The 18,271-nt window shown below is 42.4% G+C and overlaps 1 protein-coding gene across 10 annotated transcripts in view; it reads left to right on the plus strand.

Annotated features, from left to right (window-relative positions):
* RASAL2 (RAS protein activator like 2) overlaps positions 1-18,271 on the plus strand; it is a 272,884-nt gene that overhangs the window by 195,487 nt on the left and 59,126 nt on the right. For 9 of the 10 annotated variants that reach the window (XM_034780315.1, XM_034780316.1, XM_034780317.1 and 6 more), the window contains one exon: positions 14,607-14,713. In XM_034780315.1, the coding sequence (XP_034636206.1) occupies positions 14,607-14,713 (107 nt within the window). Of the gene's footprint in view, positions 1-13,856; positions 13,894-14,606; positions 14,714-18,271 lie in introns of those variants that run through there. The other variant, XM_034780320.1, reaches the window with a different exon arrangement.

Below are 18,271 nucleotides of genomic sequence, written 5' to 3' on the forward strand. Positions count from 1 at the left end.
AATGCTGCAAGTCCCCTTTGTAGTGCTGCAGGACAGTCTTGGTGTCTGGACAGCGCAGAGTTATGCTCTCTTTTTTGTAAATAAACTGAATCTATTACAATGTGGATGGCTCCTATGAACCCCCAGCATAGCTCATTTCTACTGACCCTCTTATTTGCCCTGTGGAAAGAGAGCTATTAACTAGGGAGGCTATCGTCCAGCAGGACTTCTGATTGCTGCTTCTCATTCTGATGAAGAGGAGCTGTTCTAATATTCTTAATGCTGCTGTTGGCAGTCAGAAACAGATTCCATTATTGTTGATCAATGCAGCCGCCATGCAGGAGGAGGGAAAAGGGGAGGGGTGAGAGCTTCCTATTCACAGATTGATCAACCTGCCATTGCATCAACAAATGCATTGTGAGAAAGCCTGGGATGCTGTTATAATAGCTGAAGCAGGAAGGGACTGGTGAAGAGGGGAATGCAGGTTCTCCAGCTGTGCTGGGTTTTTTAAATTGCCTCTAAGCTTTCTTTTCTTCACCAAAAAAGCTACTGAATTTGATTTTTGTTTACTAGGGTGATAGTGATATGTTATACGTAACTGATTAACTATTGTGCTGGCTGAAAATTAGAGCTTCTTCTGCATTAGGATCCATTTCTTTTTATTTCAGTTGCTCGTATATCTTATTCTGCTTTCTCCCCATTCTTCCCCATTTTCTAGTATTTCTGCTAGGGCTGAAATCAGGCACAAAGGGACAAGGAACACAAATCTTCCTTACTGCCCCCCTCCCTCCCAGCCTCCTTTATCAAAATGGTCTGACAGAGAATTAAGAGGGGCAGGGTCACACTTTCTGTTTCATTTTGTCAGTGTAGTCAATAACTTAAGTGCTGGACTCCCAAGGCCATCAACTCATCCCCACCCTTCCTTCCCTGCTTCGTTCAGTCACTGTGTTCTGTATGGAAAAGTTTTCTGGCTGGAGAATGAGTCTCCTATCTTCTGGTGATGTGGCTGAATGGCTGGATAGCAGCACAGAAGATGAGAAAAGCCTTCTCTCATTTCTCGGTACGGTAGGGTTCTCATGATTTTTAACACTTTACTGGCAAGATTTTACTACTTGGGCGTGGGGGGGGGTAATTTTTCAGTGCAGAGTTGTAACAGGAAGCCATTTAAAGCAAGCTCTGAAACGAGATGGGAGTTTTAATTGGTTGGAATCAGTTAAAATAGTTCCAACAAAACAATTTGGACAAATGCTGAAGCAGAGTGAAGTGACACATGTGTTGTACAGAAATGTTTCATCCCAACTGTTACTTTTGGGTCTGTTTCCACTTCACCAGCTGATCTCTCTGTTTAGTCAGCGTCTATCCATGTAATTCAACATGCACTACAACTTTAACTTATCATGCGTCTTAGAAGTAATAAGTTGAAGCAGGTGGAAAAGATGGCTGTGGGTGTTTTCCCTTAATTAGAAATTTGTGCATGTTGCATTAGAATTAAAATTTCAGACAGAGATATTCCTTAAATAATTTTTTTAAATCTAGAAACTGAATTCCGGTTGCAGCATCACAGTGAAGTGCCAGATACTGCTTCTGTCTACTTAGGATAAGGATTTTGTTAAGCTAAATAGGAAATTATTCATTTAAAATTTTCCCTTGCTCAGTTTCTTCCCATTACTCTTATTTATTGTCCCACCCTAAAAATTTCTTATCCCTCGTTGTTTACAGCCATCCAATAGTTGTAGCTGACTGTCACTTCGTATTCCCCCTTAGTTGTCACTAAGCCAAGCTGTAAATATTTAGATTTTAGTTCTTTTAATCTTTCCACATAAGTCATTGCCTCCTGCCCCTTCATGATTTTTGTTGCTGTTTTCTGAATTCCCTCCAGTTTGATATTTTCATGGTATCGAGATGCCTAGAAGTGTCTGCTGTAATTTGTGTGCAATTTCAGCTTCAACACTGTATAAAGAGGTAATATCTCCTCCCTCAGTGTCTATGCTGTGATACCTCTCCATATGGTACTGACTTGGGGAACTAGGTAAGGTTTTAATATTTTTTCTTTCCATGATGTGGCTGCCACCAGACTGGACAAATGAGTGAGTCTTCATCTGTGAGTCAAGCAGGCAATAGCTGATTTTAGATACTGGATTTTTGTGCCTTGTTCCTCCTCTGTCCAGTGTGCAGGCCGGCTTTCCAGGTTGTTCTCCTGCCTCACTGGAAGTAGTTGCTGCAAGTTCCTTTCTACTGAGAAACCGTCTTACTTGCAGGTCTCAACAGAGCTCCAGAACAACATAGGACTTGGGAGAAAAATGGAGACTCAATCCCAGAAAAAGCAAGAGGATAAGGGCGGAAAGTGCTCCTTCTGTTCACCGTCCCCCACGACCAACATTGTGGCCTTCTGTGGAACTACCACAGCAAGCCTAAGTAGGGACAGAAAATTTCTGAACTGGGCAGCAGTGCTCTGCTTCAGCAGCCTGGGCCCCCACCTTTCCATCCAGACCCAGAGTCCATCAGGAAAGCTCCCAAGTCCTATCGCCTGGGTACCCAAAGACAACCTCCGGGGGAATAGGACTCAGATGGGGACTCACAAGATAAGATATTGGAGGCAGGGCCCTGGCCTCCAGCCCCCCTCATCATCAGGGTGTGGAATCCCTTTATCCATAAGCTTCAAGAAGGGTATCCATTGTCTTTCATTCTGGAGTTCTCCCAGGATGGTTTGAAGAAAGGGTTCTCTGCTTGCTCCCTGGGTCCTGGTTTCGGTCCTTAAGTTGCATAAGTTCTTTTCCATTATGATCAGTTTGATTAAGGCAATATCTTACGTTAGGCTCCTATTAAATATCTAATTTCCCTTTGGAGCCTAAACCTAGTGCTAAATGCCTGAGATTTACACCTGTACTTACTGTTCTATACTTTCTTCCTTTCATAGAAAAAGTGGCTTTTCTAATGTTCATTACCGTGGTCCTGAGACTCAGGGAAACCTCAGCCCTGGCTTGCAATTTCCCCATCAGGAAAGAAAATAGTTTGCTCAATGTTTCATAGTTTGTATATGGCCTCAGTTTTCTGTCTTAATCATGAGATACCACTTTCCAAATTCTGCCCAATCCCAAATCCAGACTCGGGCTTCAATGGCATCCTTGGACACCTGCTGAACATGAGGCCTATTTTTTCCTAATCAAACCCTTCTGCAGGTTCAGGGTCTCTCTTTGTGCTGCTCACAGAAGGACGAAGTCCTGTCCTGATGAACCAGAGGCATGAAAACCTAAATCACTAACCCTGGTTTATTAAGAGCAGTGGGAAACTGCTGCAGAGCTGAGTTACATCCAGGACTCTATCGCATCTGAAAATGCTTATTGCATGTTAAGTTAAATGACAGTGCAGATCTTAGAAATGGACTCAAACCAAAACCCAGATCGAGACTATTATTATTATTATTATTATTAAATATTTATATTGCAGTAGTGCTTAAAAGGCAACAAAGTTGGGGACTCAGTGTGGTAGGCACTGTACAAACATATAATGAATGGCATTACCTGCCCTGAAGGCTTTATATAGATTAGACAAACAAAGGGTAGGAGGGGAAACAAAGCAACAGAGGGGTGAAATGAACTACTCACATGGAAGTCAGTGGCAGAGCGGGATTTCCTGAATCATAGTCCAGTGCTCTACCCACTAGACTGTTTCCTCTGACCCAAGGAAACTCTGAATACTAAGGAAACCAGATGAGCAGTGAGCCTGAAATGGAGCAACTGTGGAGAAAGGGGCAGGAGGGAACAGCACAGGGGAAGAGGAATGTCAGGCACTGATGACAGTATTGGCATCTGCTGCAGTTGCTTGTCTCTGCTCTTGCAGACTCAGTTTTGGTCTGGCTCCTTGTGATGCTGGCATACCCGGTGCCATCTGATGCCAAAGTCCCCATGCCTCAATTGAATACTGACAAATACATAGCAGGAATCAATCTGGCTCAGCTGTGTGTTAGTATTGTTAAAATGGGTATTAGAATTATAAGAGAGTTTTCTGTTTAGACTTTATGAATGCCTGCAAGTTGCTGCACACATTAATCTCCCTTATAATATCTGTATCCCATATCATAAGATGGGAGCATTTGTATTGTAAGCCTCTGTAACTGTATAGATCACCCTGCAGGAGAGAGACATTAACTGGTGTGAAATGCTGGTCTCCAACAGAAGGTGTTATGTCCTGTCCAGTAGGAAGACCCATCAACATCAGACAAACTATTGTGGAACATTCAAGAAGGCAAAAAACTTTGTTGATTGCTCTCTGCTCCCCTTCCCTATGCAGATGAGTCATGCAAATGAATTACTCCCATCAGTTAAGTTTGCAGCTCAGAGTGCAAGGGAGAAGGGAATAAAACCCCTAACATGAAGAAACCATATACTTTATGCTGACTGGACTCTAAGGGGCAAGGTTTCTAGGATAAACAAGAGATCCTCAGTTGCTTAGCCTGAGTTAGCCCTAAGGACATGTAGAGCTTTCTTATTATGAAAGCTTCTATTGCCTCTTGGAACTTAAGATTGTAACTCATTTGTGTATGTATCAAGTATCAGAGGGGGTAGCTGTGTTTAGTCTGTATCCACAAAAAAAACAAGGAGTCTGGTGGCACCTTAAAGACGAACAGTTTTATTTGGGCATAAGCTTTCATGGGTAAAAAACCCACTTCTTCAGATGCATGGAAGAAATGTTTTGTTTTGTTTTTTTTTACCCACGAAAGTTTATGTCCAAATAAATCTGTTCGTCTTTAAGGTGCCACCACAGGTTGAGAACCACAGCGCCCCCCCCCCCTTCTCCCAATCCCGAACCACCCCCACAGACCCCTATGCCCAGCATCTCCTGCCCAGAGACCCCTCCACAGAGTGGGGCCAGGAGCGGAGCCCTGGGCAGGGGGCTGGGCGGCAGCGACCCTGGACCCCAATGTGCAGAACTGGGTGGCAGGACAGCTGGGCGGCAGCCGCAGACCCTAAACCCCAACCCTCTGGGACCAGGTGGCAGCTCTGGACCCTGTGGGGCTGTGTAGCAGCCCCAGACTCCATGGAGCTAGGCGGATTCTTGTAAGTATGTGCGCACCATTTTGGTAACAGGAACACCTGCTGTCATTTTCCATTTTCAAATGTCTCTATCATGGGATTGTGATCATCTGTTGTTTTAAAATACTCAGTAGTTGGCTCGGAAGCTAGGGTGACCAGGTGTCAAGTTTTCTGGCTCTGGTCAGCACCGCCAACTAGGCCGTTAAAGGTCCGGTCAGTGGTGTTGCATCACAAAGCCAGGCTAGTCCCTACTTGTCCTGGCTGGCACCACACGGCCAGCAGGTCCGACTCCTAGGCGGGGGCGTCACAGGGCTCCATTCGCTGGCCTCACTCCAAGCACCGGCTCCGCACTCCCATTGGCCTGGAAGTGGCCAATGAGAGCTGAGGGGGAGGAGGCAGTGCCTGTGGGCAAGAGCGGCGCGTGGCGCCTCCTGGCCCCCTGCCTAGGAGTTGGACCTGCTGCTGGCTGCTTCCAGGGCACTGCGTGGTCCGCAGTGCCAGGAAAGGCAGGAAGCCTGCCTTAGCGCCCCCCCACCCCCCCCCCCATCCCGCTGCACCGCTGACAGGGAGCCGCCAGAGGTAAGCCCGCATCCCAGCCCTGCGCCCCCCCCTCCAATCTGGAGTCCCCTCCTCCACCTCAAACCCCTCATCCTCAGCCCCATTCCAGAGCCCTCACCCCCTCTTGCACTCCAACCTCTGCCTCAACCCACAGCCCCTTCCCACATTCCAAATCCCTCAGCCCCAGCCTGGAGCCCCCTCCTGCACCCCAAACCCCTTATCTATAGCCCCACCCCAGAGCCTGCACCCCAACTCCCTACCCCAACCTGGAGTCCTCTCCCGCACTCTGAAGCCCTCATTTCTGGACCCACCCCAGAGCCCTCACCCCCTCCCGCACCCCAACCCCCCGTCGCAGCCCAGTGAAAGTGAGTGAGGGTGGGGGAGAGCAAGCCACCGAAGGAAGGGGAATGTAGTGAGCAGGGGCGGGGCCTCAGGAAGGGGCGGGACTAGGGTGTTCGGTTTTGTGCGACTAGAAAGTTGCCAACCCTATTGGAAGCCTTTGATTCTTGCTGCTATCCCGTAATTGGTTGGTGATGGGAAGCTGTAGCAAATGCTCTCACAGTGTTTCCTTCATTTTTTATTCTCTTCTTTACTTATCCAAAGTATTTCACTTTTACACTTTTCATTATCAAACTCACCCCATTTCATGTCTTACTTTTTATCTTTCCTGTCTAGACACTACCTATCAATATTCACTTTGTGGTTGTAGGAATCACCACAGCAAGATTCAGTTTTGCCCACTAAGTTATACACTGTGGAACTCGTATTCTCTTATATTTTATTCAGAGCAAGAGTTTGGTGGGCTTCTGAGCCTGGTGCAAATCATATTTGTTCTGGCCGACTTCTAATTCCAGTTTTTAACTGAAGGAATTAATTAAACCTGTATAACAGGTCTTTAAACTAGGCCCCACAATTCTGATTCTCCCCAAGTGGGAGAATCCAAAGGGATGATGCTTATTCCAAGGTAAAGCCTTAACCGTTTCACATTTTCACATGCCGTTTCCTTTTTCATAAGAAGAAAACCCCATATTACGCAATAGAGGTTTGAAAAATCCTATTCAGTCACATCTCATCTTTTCTTTCAACCTCCTTCTTCATGATTGGTAACACTCGCCTTCCTTTTGCTTCTTATTTCTCCCTCTCATGCTCTTGTCCTTTCTTTTTTTTTTCCTGCTTTCTTACCCTTTAACATCTCCACTTTGTAGGCATCATCACCAGACGTAGAAGAAACCACAATTAGGAACTGTCTGTCTGAAACAAGATTGTTGCTTGAATGGTTTGAGAGGGACAAAAAGGACAGTGAGGCAAAAATACGCAGTTCTGTCTTGTCTGAATCGCAAATGCCATGACATTGAATGTGTATACTGTACTAATGAATCATAAATTACCTTGAGAGTGTTAATTGTTTTATTCAGACTTGTTGAAATGTTAATTGATTTTTAAAAGCGTTTTAAAATGAATTCGATTCCCCCTTTAATAGTTAACAGAACAGTGATCTGTTCATACAGGAGGTATTTGAATTATGCCCCTAACTGAGTGATCCCATTGGTTGAATATTCACTCTTTTGTGAGTGTGTGTGTGCGCTTATATAGAATCATAGACTATCAGGGTTGGAAGGGACCTCAGAAGGTCATCTAGTCCAACCCCCTGCTCAAAGCAGGACCAATCCCCAAATGGCCCCCTCAAGGATTGAGCTCACAACCCTGGGTTTAGCAGACCAATGCTCAAACCACTATGCTCTCCCTCCCCTCCTCTGTGTTTTTTATATATATATTTATATTTAGAGAGAGAGAGGAATCAGGTCCTCCCTTTGTTTATTACACTCACTTATTCTGCCTTGTCTCAAATAAGATTGTAAATTCTTCATGGCAGGAGCCTGGACATGTCTTCATGGCAGGAGCCTGGACATGTCTCTTTGTACAGCACCTAGTGTAATGGTGCCCTGATCCTGATCTCAGACTCTAGATATTACCACAATGTAAATGTACAGTAATGTATCCTCACAGGACAAATTCCCTAAGGTAACATAACTAGTAAAGTGACTGTTTAAAGTTCTCTGCTGTCTTTGATAACTATAAAATGTAAAAAGGCTGAGAATTCATGGTTTCTTTAAGCCATAATGCCTATTGCGGCTAAGGTTTAATGGTATGGAAGGGGAGCCATCTTTACAGAATAAAAACTAAAATAAAATTACTGGAGTTTACATGTGGCTGAATCATTGATTGCATGGCTAAAAATCAGGGCTGTCGATTAATCTCTGTTAACTCATGCGATTAACTCAAAATTAATTGCAATTAAAAAAATAATCACGATTAATCACCATTTTAATCGCACTGTTAAACAATAGAATAGCAATTGAAATTTATTAAATATTTTGGATGTTTTTCTACAATTTCATATATATTCTGTGTTGTAATTGAAACCAAGAATAATGTACATTTTGATTACAAATATTTGCACTGTAAAAGATAAACAAAAGAAATAGTATTTTTCAGTTCTCCTCATACAAGTACTGTAGTGCAATCCCTGTGTGTGAAAGTGCAACTTACAAATGTAGATTTTTTTTACGTAACTGCGCTCAAAAATAAAACCATGTAAAACTTCAGAGCCTACAAGTCCACTCAATCCTACTTCTTGTTCAGCCAATCGCTAAGACAAACAAGTTTGTTTACATTTACAAGAGATAATGCTGCCCTCTTCTTATTTACAATGTCACCAGAAAGTGAGAACAGACATTTGCATGGCACTTCTGTAGCTGGTATTGCAAGGTATTTACATGCCAGATATGCTAAACATTCGTATGCCCCTTCATGCTTCGGCCACCATTCCAGAGGACATGTTTCCATGCTGATGACGCTCGTTAAAAAATGTGTTAATTAAATTTGTGATTAAACTCCTTGGGGGAGAATTGTATGTCCCTTGCTCTGTTTTACTCGCATTCTGGAATATATTTCATGTTATAGCAGTCTCGGATGATGACTCAGCACATGTTGTTCATTTTAAGAACACTTTCACTGCAGATTGGTACCTTCTTTCAGTTTTGTCAAATGTGAGATTTCGAAAGATAGCTACAGCACTCGACCCAAGGTTTAAGACTCTGAAGTGCCTTCCAAAATCTGAGAGGGACGAGGTGTGGAGCATGCTTTCAGAAGTCTTAAAAGAGCAACACTCCAATGCGGATACTACAGAACCCGAACCACCAAAAAAAAAAAAAAATCAACCTTCTGCTGGTGGCATCTGATTCAGATAATGAAAATGAACATGTGTTGGCCGCACTGCTTTGGATTGTTATCGAGCAGAACCCATCATCAGCCTGGACATGTCCCTTGGAATGGTGGTTGAAGTATGAAGAGACATATGAATCTTTAGGGCATCTGGCATGTAAATATCTTGTGATGCCAGCTACAACAGTGCCATGAGAATGCCTGTTCTCATTTTCAGGTCATATTGTAAACAAGAAGCGGGCAGCATTATCTCCTGCAAATGTAAACAAACTTGTTTGTCTGAGGAATTGGCTGAACAAGAAGTAGGACTGAGTGGACTTGCAGGCTCTAAAACTTTACATTGTTTTATTTTTGAATGCAGTTATTTTTTTGTACATAATTCTACATTTGTAAGTTCAACTTTCATGATAAAGAGATTGCACTACAGTACTTGTATTAGGTGAATTGAAAAATACTATTTTTTATTTTTTTACAGTGCAAGTACTTGTAATCAAAAATAAATATAAAGTGATCACTGTACACTTTGTATTCTGTGTTGTAATTGAAATCAATATATTTGAAAATGTAGAAAACATCCAAACATATTTAAATAAATGGTATTCTATTTTGTTTAACAGTGCGATTAATCACGATTAATTTTTTTAATCGCTTGACAGCCCTACTAAAAATATTTACTGCATATAAATCACAATGGCTAATTCCAGAATGGCTTACTGTTCAACTCATGTTCCAGTGAGTGGTGATTAGTTCTTTTTTACGGTGGGGGATGCGCTAATTGAGCTAGCTAAAAGAGATGTAAATGTATTTCTTACAGCTGGGGCTATCTGTATAACTTCTTGCTGGATATGATGGGAACAGCTAGAGATTGATAAGCTTAGGTAGCAATTGGTGACTGTTGGGAGGGGACAGATTCTTAACATTTTTTGACAATGGAGCTGAGTTGGAGGGACCAAATTATCTAATAGTATGTGTAGCATTTTTCTTTTACTCTTCTCACAAATAGATACAACAATCAAATTCTGCTAATATACATGGGTTTCCCCAAAGGGGAAAAAAATTGAAAAGGAGATGATGGAATGTTGCTAAACTGTCCAGGTTTCTACAATAATATTGTAAAATTTGCAAAATGTTCAAAGTGGTAAAAAAAGAGACTTTTTGCTGGGTTTAATGGGAAAGTAACTAATGCATGAATTTTCTTGGTTCATGCAAGTTAATAATAAATAAAAAGGTTATGTCTTTGGAAAAAAGCAGCATTTGTGACTATCTTGAGAGCTAGCTATCGTATACCTGAATATTGAATACATCCTTCCACATGTCGAAGTCTCCCTTGAAGTTCAGAGCCAGGGCGTAGTAATACATTTCATAATGCTTCCATGCTACTAAGCCATTGCATTTGTAAACTGCTGAAGGCTTATATGACTACACACAGACTGAGAATTTTTTAATTATCATAGGAATAGAGAAATTTCCAGACTACATCAGACCCATCTAGTCCAGTATCCCATCTCTGACAGTGACCAGCATCAGATGCTTTAGAAGAATGCATAAGTACATCACACTTGTCAGATGTGAGATGATCTGTCTCCAACAATTAGGTCTCATCATGATCTCTACTAATTAGAGATTGGTTTAAACCCTAAAGCATGTGGTTTAATATCACTTCAATAATTTTTCATAGCAATAACCATTAGAACTCTGGATGTTCTCATTAGCTCTATAAATGTCTACTCTCCTTTTGAAACCTTTTAAATTATTGGCCTCGACATTTTCCTGTGGCGGTGGGTTCGACTGTCGAATTGCATGGTTTGAGGAAGAATTATTTTCTTTTATCGGCTTTGAATTTTCCACCTGCTAATTTCTAAAATAAACAATCCCAATCTTTTTCATTTCTCTTCATATGATTTTCCATGTCCCTAGTCACTCATTACCCTTCCCTGAACTTGACTAATTATGCAATATCCTTTTTGAGAGTGACCAGTACTGCACACAATATTCCAGATGTTCATTTCATCCTCTCCATGCTGGAAAAAGGGTAGTAGGATGCAAGGGCCCAAAAGGCAAGGATTCAAGTTACAAAAGGCTGGAAACAACAAGCTACTGTACTGGAAACCCAGAAATTTGTGGATCATTGCTCTGTCGTTGGAGGGAGCTGAGACCAGCATTTGTGGCCACGACGACTGGATTCAGTGGAGAAGGGTGCCCGCCATCTGCCATACCAGTGCCCCCTGCTGAGCACTTAATAAAGTGGCAATGGTGTCTGTCTTGAAATAAACCATTCTCCTGCTATGCTGGCCAAAAGAATGAGCAATTGCTTGTTACAGTGGGAAGAGGGCATTGCCGTGTGAAGGGGTGAAAAGGGAGCTATATGTCATCCTGTGTAGATCTGGTTTCACAGGCATCTGCCATTTCTGAGTAATTGCCTCAGCTAGTTTGTAGCTGACTAATATTATTTAACACAGATAAATGAGGCGATGAATTAAAAGCGCCCCACAGAAATGTTTACAACTTCTTTTTTTTTTTTTTAGATTGAAAAGGGGGAAATCCATTTATTTTTCAGAGGTTGAGAGAACAGATGAAAAGGTTTCAGACTGTTATTTATCCACAGAGACAATGTGATTTGTCTGTAGGCTTGGCCCCAGAAAGTGAGCCATGCAGAGAATGATTGTAATTTAATACTGAGACCATGAAAGGTGCATTGATTTTTACAGCAGGTGAAAACAATGCAATAGTAGTATGTAGCATGAGTCGGGGGAGGCAACCATCTAATATTGGCCTAGCAGCAACAGTATAGATTTTCCACCCAACTCAGCAGAAATGCTTCTTAAGGGCACAGTAGTTGCATCGCTTTCACTTTGTAGGCTTGGAATTAGAAGTAACTGGGCTAATTTTACATTTTGCTAGGGCCTGATCCAGCAGGTTGCTAATCTGCTCCTGCTGATATTTTTTGTTGTGTTACTAATTGATTGCAAGCATCTCCTCTGGATATTTGCTTCTCCTTTCCTCACTTAATAGACTTTTATGAATCTTCTGAGCATGGAAGAAACTCATTTCATGCAGGAATCCCAACATCTTTTATCTACAGATAACTTGCATTGCTGCTACATGGGTATCGGGGCTGGGCATAGATTCTTCTCAGCTCTCCTTTGGTTTAATCTTATTTCTCCTATAACTCCCTGTCATGGGAAAGGACCCCCTATTGTCAAAAATGGTAAGGAATTAAGTCTTCTGTTTTCATTTATGACTCAGCAAAATCAGCACCGTGTTAAATTACTTGGGATGCTTTGATGATGTGAAGTGATTTCCTGTGTGTGTATATTGGAGAAAGCCAAAGCCATTACATTAGTTGATGCTCTTTGATTTGAGGCAAAGGAGTTAATTTTGGCCCCATGTTCCAAATGCATAGGTCGCTTCCATTTCCTTCAATTACATTTCCACCAAAATTTTGATTATTGAAATATATTTGATATGGCTACCTCTCTGAGTACTTATGCCAGGAGAAGTTCTATGCTACGTGCTGCAGGCTGTATCTACCTAAGGTATGTCTACACTGAAAGTAGAAACCTGCAGCTGGCCTGTGCCAGCTGACTTGGGCTCGATCTAAGGAGCTGTTTAATTGTGGTGCAGACGTTCAGGCCTGGGCTGGAGCCCGGGCTCTAGGACCCTACGAGGTGGGAGGGTCCTAGAGCTCAGGATACAGCCTGTCCCCAAAAGCCTACACTGCAATTAAACAGCCTCTTAGCTCGAACCCCGTGAGCCCAAGTCAGCTGCTACAGGCCAGCCACAGGTGTCTTCTAATTGCAGTGTAGACATACCATAAGCTTTTGGCTTTTTTGCCTCCCCTCTTTTTGGGGGGGGGGGTAGGGGAAGATGATGAAGGTAGTAGAAATAGAACTAGCAAAGTATTCTGAGAGTGGGATTGACCATTGTTCAATCTTTGGTCTAGCACTGGCCCCTCTCTAGGCATTTTATTGGCTAAAGGTGTCCTGTCAAGCAGCGATCATCAAGTTCCGAAACCAGGAAACGGCTGGTGCCCCACAGGTTATGAAGGGAAGTGTCCAGTGCTAATCATCAGCCTGTGGAGAAATCTCACTGAAAGCTAAGGGTCTTTCTGTTGCAAGCTTTGACAGATTGATTAATTTATTCTGTGTGAGTGGAGCTGTTTGCATCAGCTTCATGATTTTGGACTAAATGCTGTGCCCTGCCCATTTACCAGTGTTAGCTGGTGATCACTGTTCAACTTTCTGTGTAGCTCATTTTGGAAGCTGTTCTCCATGTTAGCAGTTCTTTAATCATTGATTCTTAAAGGCAAGCTGAGAGACTTATATTTTTTTTAAAAGAAAAAGCCTACAGTAGAGGGATTACTACTTTTGCAGCAAGATCCTATTTTCTTACCCTTTCAATCGGTATGATGTTAAATTTTGGTTTTCTCCTTCAAGACTTCTTGGGCGATATCTACTATAATATGGATAAAATAATCCAATTAGCAAAGGCATCACAGGTAATGTTCTGCTTGGAGAAGGCTTTTGTGTGTGTGTGTGTGGGGGGGGGGGGAGTCTTGATTATTTTTGGTGAAGAAATCCTTGTTCTCTTGGCAGCAGCTGGCTGTAAATTTCAGTAAACCTTTGTTGTTTCTGTGACTCAGGATATATAGTGAAATTTTCTGTAGCTGAGGGGAGCCGGCAGTTGGGCGTCTGTTAATAGCCTGAAAGTAACTAATGAGGATGTGCAGTCGGAACGATTGATTGAATAGCTGCAGTCCTGTGTGTTTCTTTCTCGCTCTCTCTGCAAGCTGTAAAGAGGGAGGGGGAAGAGAGAGAAAACCAGCTTTCTCTTAAGTGGAAGTAGAACGGATCCCAAGGGCCAGGAGGCCAGAAATGGAAGTTTAAGCTGCATCTATCTTTTGAAAGGAAAGCGGCAGAAGTCAAAATGTCAGTCTCCGAAGTCACAGTTTACTCCTTTTCTTTAAGATCCAGAAGATAACAATGGACTTTTTCTAAGGATGTGGTTTTTCATATCCTATTGAGAATGTCTTATTTATGAAGCTGGATTCCTGTAAGTCTAGTATTTGACCTGGAGATGGGCAGCAGTTGTGATAAAGGTATTAATATGTGTGTCTGTGTGTGTGATTTTATAATGTGCATGCTGTATAAAACTATAAAATCAGATACGAGCACATCTTCTGTAAAGATTTGAGCTTGCAAGATCTGCCTGCATGGATTTAGGATGCCAAAGTCATATCTTACTAAGGTCATATTGCCAGAACAAGGAGAAACTGACCTATTTTTGTATCTGCTGAGGTATATATGTTGTTTTATCCAGGCAACTATGAATCTTCTGATGGTCTCAAAGTTTGAGCTAGCAGTAGGGTCACATTATCTGCAGGAGACTGAACTTTGACCTTTCTCAAATTATGTTCAACATAGGATAAAATCATGATCTCCCTCTGTCACAGATTTTATTTGGCAATGTTAACTACTACATTGCTTATTGTAAAAAGAATAGTTGGAAGTTCTGAGTTGTATTAGCAAGTGTACAAGGTAGCAATACATATGGGTATTGAGCTTCACCAATGTGTTTAATCATAACTGCCTATTGCCTATAAGATCAAATCAGATTCCTAATTTTGTTGCCAGTTGCAATGTCTATAACTTATATTGGTAGCAAATAAGCCATATATAAATATGTAAGTATAATTTGGCTGTTAACTAATGCATCTGAAAGTTTGTGACGGCTTCTGTCCAGAGCAGGATAAAACCTAATTTTTTTTTTTTCAATTCCCCTCACCCAACTTCTTTTCTGTTTCTTCTCCAGAGGTCCCAGCAGAGAGGTCTCCTCGCAGAAGGAGCATCTCAGGAACCAGCACATCCGAGAAAACCAACTCCATGGATGCTTCAAACACCTCTCCTTTCAAAGTCCCCGTAAGTGCGCCTTTCCTCTGAAGGAGAGATGTCTTCCCATTGAATTGGGGGTGGAGTTTAGGTTATCCTAACAAATCAGTAGTCATGTAGACTTTAAAACCCAACCATGGGGTGGTGAGCAGCCTAATTTCAATATGTCCTAGATACCCGGGAGATCGCTTTGTAGGCTTCACACTGGACATTTATTTTCTTCTCCAAAAAAAAACTTTAGGTTGGTGATGGTATGGGTGTTTTCCCCAAATCAGTAGAATGAATTAGGGGTCTGAAATGGCTAACAGTTTATTTCAAAGCTACTGAAATTGATCTCTGCGCGTTTGCATTAACTGGCCTTAATTCTTCTGGTTGTTAGTTTCAATTTACCATTTCAAGTAAGGAGTGTGGATTTTCTTGCCAACATTGGTTGGTGTACTAAAGTTGGTGTACTAAAACCTACAGCACTAAAACTTTTCTATTGTTCTTAGTCTGAAAGAAGAAGGTTCTGTCAAATCACAAGTCAAGTTAAAATGAAGTGTTCTTTAATATTTTACCAATAGTTAGATTTGGTTTAAAAAAAAAAGGCAAAGTCCAGCTTTATTATTGTAGAGATTTTTATGTTCCTCTCCATTGTGTGTAAGAACTCTTGAGAGCTTGAAAATTAAAACGTTTGTCCACACAGCTTTTGGTCTTTTCTATGTGTGATGAGCACTGATTTCTCTTCCTGTGTTCTCTGTGGAGTTGAGGCCAGTATAGCTGCATTTTGTTTGTGTGCACCCCATCACCTCCAAATCACTGAAAGTCACCCAGAATACTTACAACCCTGGGAAGAATAGTTTTTAGCTAACTTCAGATACAGACATGTTTACGTGCTTATTTTGAGATGAATCCCCACAAAATTGTCTCTTGTCTTTTTAATGTATAAATAAGTGATGGATTCTTTAATTTTACAATCGATATTTTGCCAGTATGAAGGTGGATTCAATTTTATTAAAGTTGCTTTAATCTGAGCCAGATCATAAATTCCAAATTAATTGTGATTTAAAAGAGAAAAGTTCCTGGTCAAGTTAATGGTAGCTCCATCTTGGACTGTTTTCCTATCCTCTTTCAGATTAAACTATCAGTGGTAAATACAGGGAGATCACTATCTTGGAGTAGTTTATCCGTGCTCGACTCCTGTGTTTTTCTCAAAGCCTCATAATGAGACCAAAAGTTGAACTTCTGATATCGGTTGAGGGACCACCAAAATGCGTTTTCCTTGTTTTAAAGACCATCTGAAGTAAATATTCATATTGAGACTATTTTGGTAGTCTTAATGTGCTGTGTTCTAAATGGCACTCGAAAATAGGTTTTTAGTCTAATTACAGAATGTACTGTATAAACTCGATCATAAGCTGGTTCGTTTATAAGCCGACCCCCCCCCCCCCCCCCGATGGATAAGTAAAAATGGAAAATTTTTATAACCCGTTCATAAGTTGACCTTATAATTCAGGGGTCAGCAAACTTTGGCCGCTGGTGGGCCGAGATGGTTTGTTTACCTTGAGTGTCCGCAGGCATGGAGGTAAACCTAAGTAAACAAAGTGTCCCGGCACACCAGCTGCTTACCCTGATGGGCTGGGACAGCACTGGTGGGGAAATTTTTTGCGGGGGAGAAGCTGGGAGTCAGGGGAGTAACCCCTGTGACCACCCCCCACATTACCCCACCTCTAGCCCAGGACCCCCACACTCTCCTTATCCCATCCCACCTTATCTGGGGAGGGCCAGGGGAGGATGTCTCTGACCTGGCTGGAGCTGCTCCGGCAGGTGTACACGGCCGCAGCATGTTCCAGCGGGCTGGGCCAGGTGGCGCGGCCAAAGCCTGCTCTGGGGGGCAGGGCTGAGCGGCACGGCTGCAGCCTGCCAGCCCCAGAGCTGCAGCTGCTTCGAAGGCTGGGGGGAGAGCAGCGTGGCCAGAAGTGGAGACTCTGGCCCCGCCTCTTCCCTTCTGTCTCTGCTGGCTGTGCTGCCTCTCCTTGCTCCCTCTGTTGGGGGGAGGGGCTGTGTCCCACCTCTCCCTCTCTATACCCATTCATAAGCTGACCCCCGTCTCTGGTGCTTCCCTTTTTTACTAAAAAAATTCGGCTTATGAACGAGTATATACGGTTACTTGTTACAACTTTATAAAATCTCAAAACTTGTCTACATGCAATGAACCCTTATAGTATAACCATGGGCAGCAGAGTACATATGGGTACCATGAGGATTTTGGGGAGCTTTTGTAAGTCCTAGTGACTCTTACCCAATCCATCTGTATTGATAAGAAATTCCATTAGTCTTACAGATGTTTGAATGTATTGTGGTGGTCTGTCTCTACAGCTTATCTATAAATCACAAACAAGATTTGAAGAAGCCATGTACCAAATCACTTAATGTCAGCTTGGGGTTTTTGTTTTTTATTTCCGTACCTTTCACTCTTTATGATCCTTCTCAAATGTCTTTTCTTCAGCTGCTTTGTATTGTCTGTGAAATTAGGCCATTAACACTTCAAAAGTATTTCTTTTCACTTATGTTTTCTTCTTCAGCCCTCGCCCTTCCTTCCCATGTCTCACCTTTTCCAAGTTATTTTTTGTTCTAATGCTGGTTTGGGTACGGTCTTATTTTCCTCTTTCCTCCTTGCAATTTTGATGGGGCTTTAAGAAGTCTAAGGCAAAGAGGTGCAGGAAGCTGTCCACACCCTATCCTTTTGGTCATAAACAGCAAAAAGTAGCTATTGTTGCCACTTGTGCAGCTGATATTGTGCTCCCCTGTTGTCCTGACCACCTGTGTAATGGTGGGCCTGCTGTACCCTCCTGATTTGCATATAAAAGACAAGACTACTGGCTTTTGTAGGTTTTTCTCTGCGTATGCTATCTTGTATGCTGTGGTTGTTACCAGGCCACAGTAAAGATGAGATGAGACCTGCCTGTGTTTCACACCAACTGCTGGATGTTGCAGCCCTCTACTCTCATTAGGTTAGTGGCTTACTGGTAAAAATCAGAGCATTTATGAGTAGAGCTGGGCCCGAACCAAAACTACTGAATTCAAACATCCTTCTAACTTTGCGGATTAGGTCCAGTACTACTTATGAATAGAAAACCCCTCTTGTATATTCTTGATTCATATTGTTTTTTCTGGCTCCAAGAGGGATCGATCTAAGGAGAGGGGTAAATGGCACAAGTATAGGGAAGCCCAATATCAGTGGTCTGGGAATGGAAGGTGTGGCTCTAATAGCATTAAAAGTTATTTGTGGGGTTTTCTTCATCTCAGTGGGTGCCCATTTTTAGACAGGAAGAACACAGGAATAGGAAAGCACCTGTTTTTTTTCTTCAGTCATTGATACTTGCACTGCACATTTGAGGGGGCAAACCAGCAACCTGTGCTTTGTGCTGTTTCAATGATTCTTTGCTCCTGGCTTGGGGGATGGAGGGGAGAGGCGGAGCGGGCGGGGTTATGCCAAGATTTTGAAAAGAAGTTGCATTTACAGCTTTCTAAGCTTCTGTTCTCTCGGGTAAGCATTTAAAACTCTTACTCTTGATAGAATGTACTGGAAATCAATGTTCTATGCAG

This window comes from Trachemys scripta, chromosome 8, assembly GCF_013100865.1.
Source record: "Trachemys scripta elegans isolate TJP31775 chromosome 8, CAS_Tse_1.0, whole genome shotgun sequence".
In the NCBI taxonomy this organism is placed as follows: Eukaryota; Metazoa; Chordata; order Testudines; family Emydidae; genus Trachemys; species Trachemys scripta.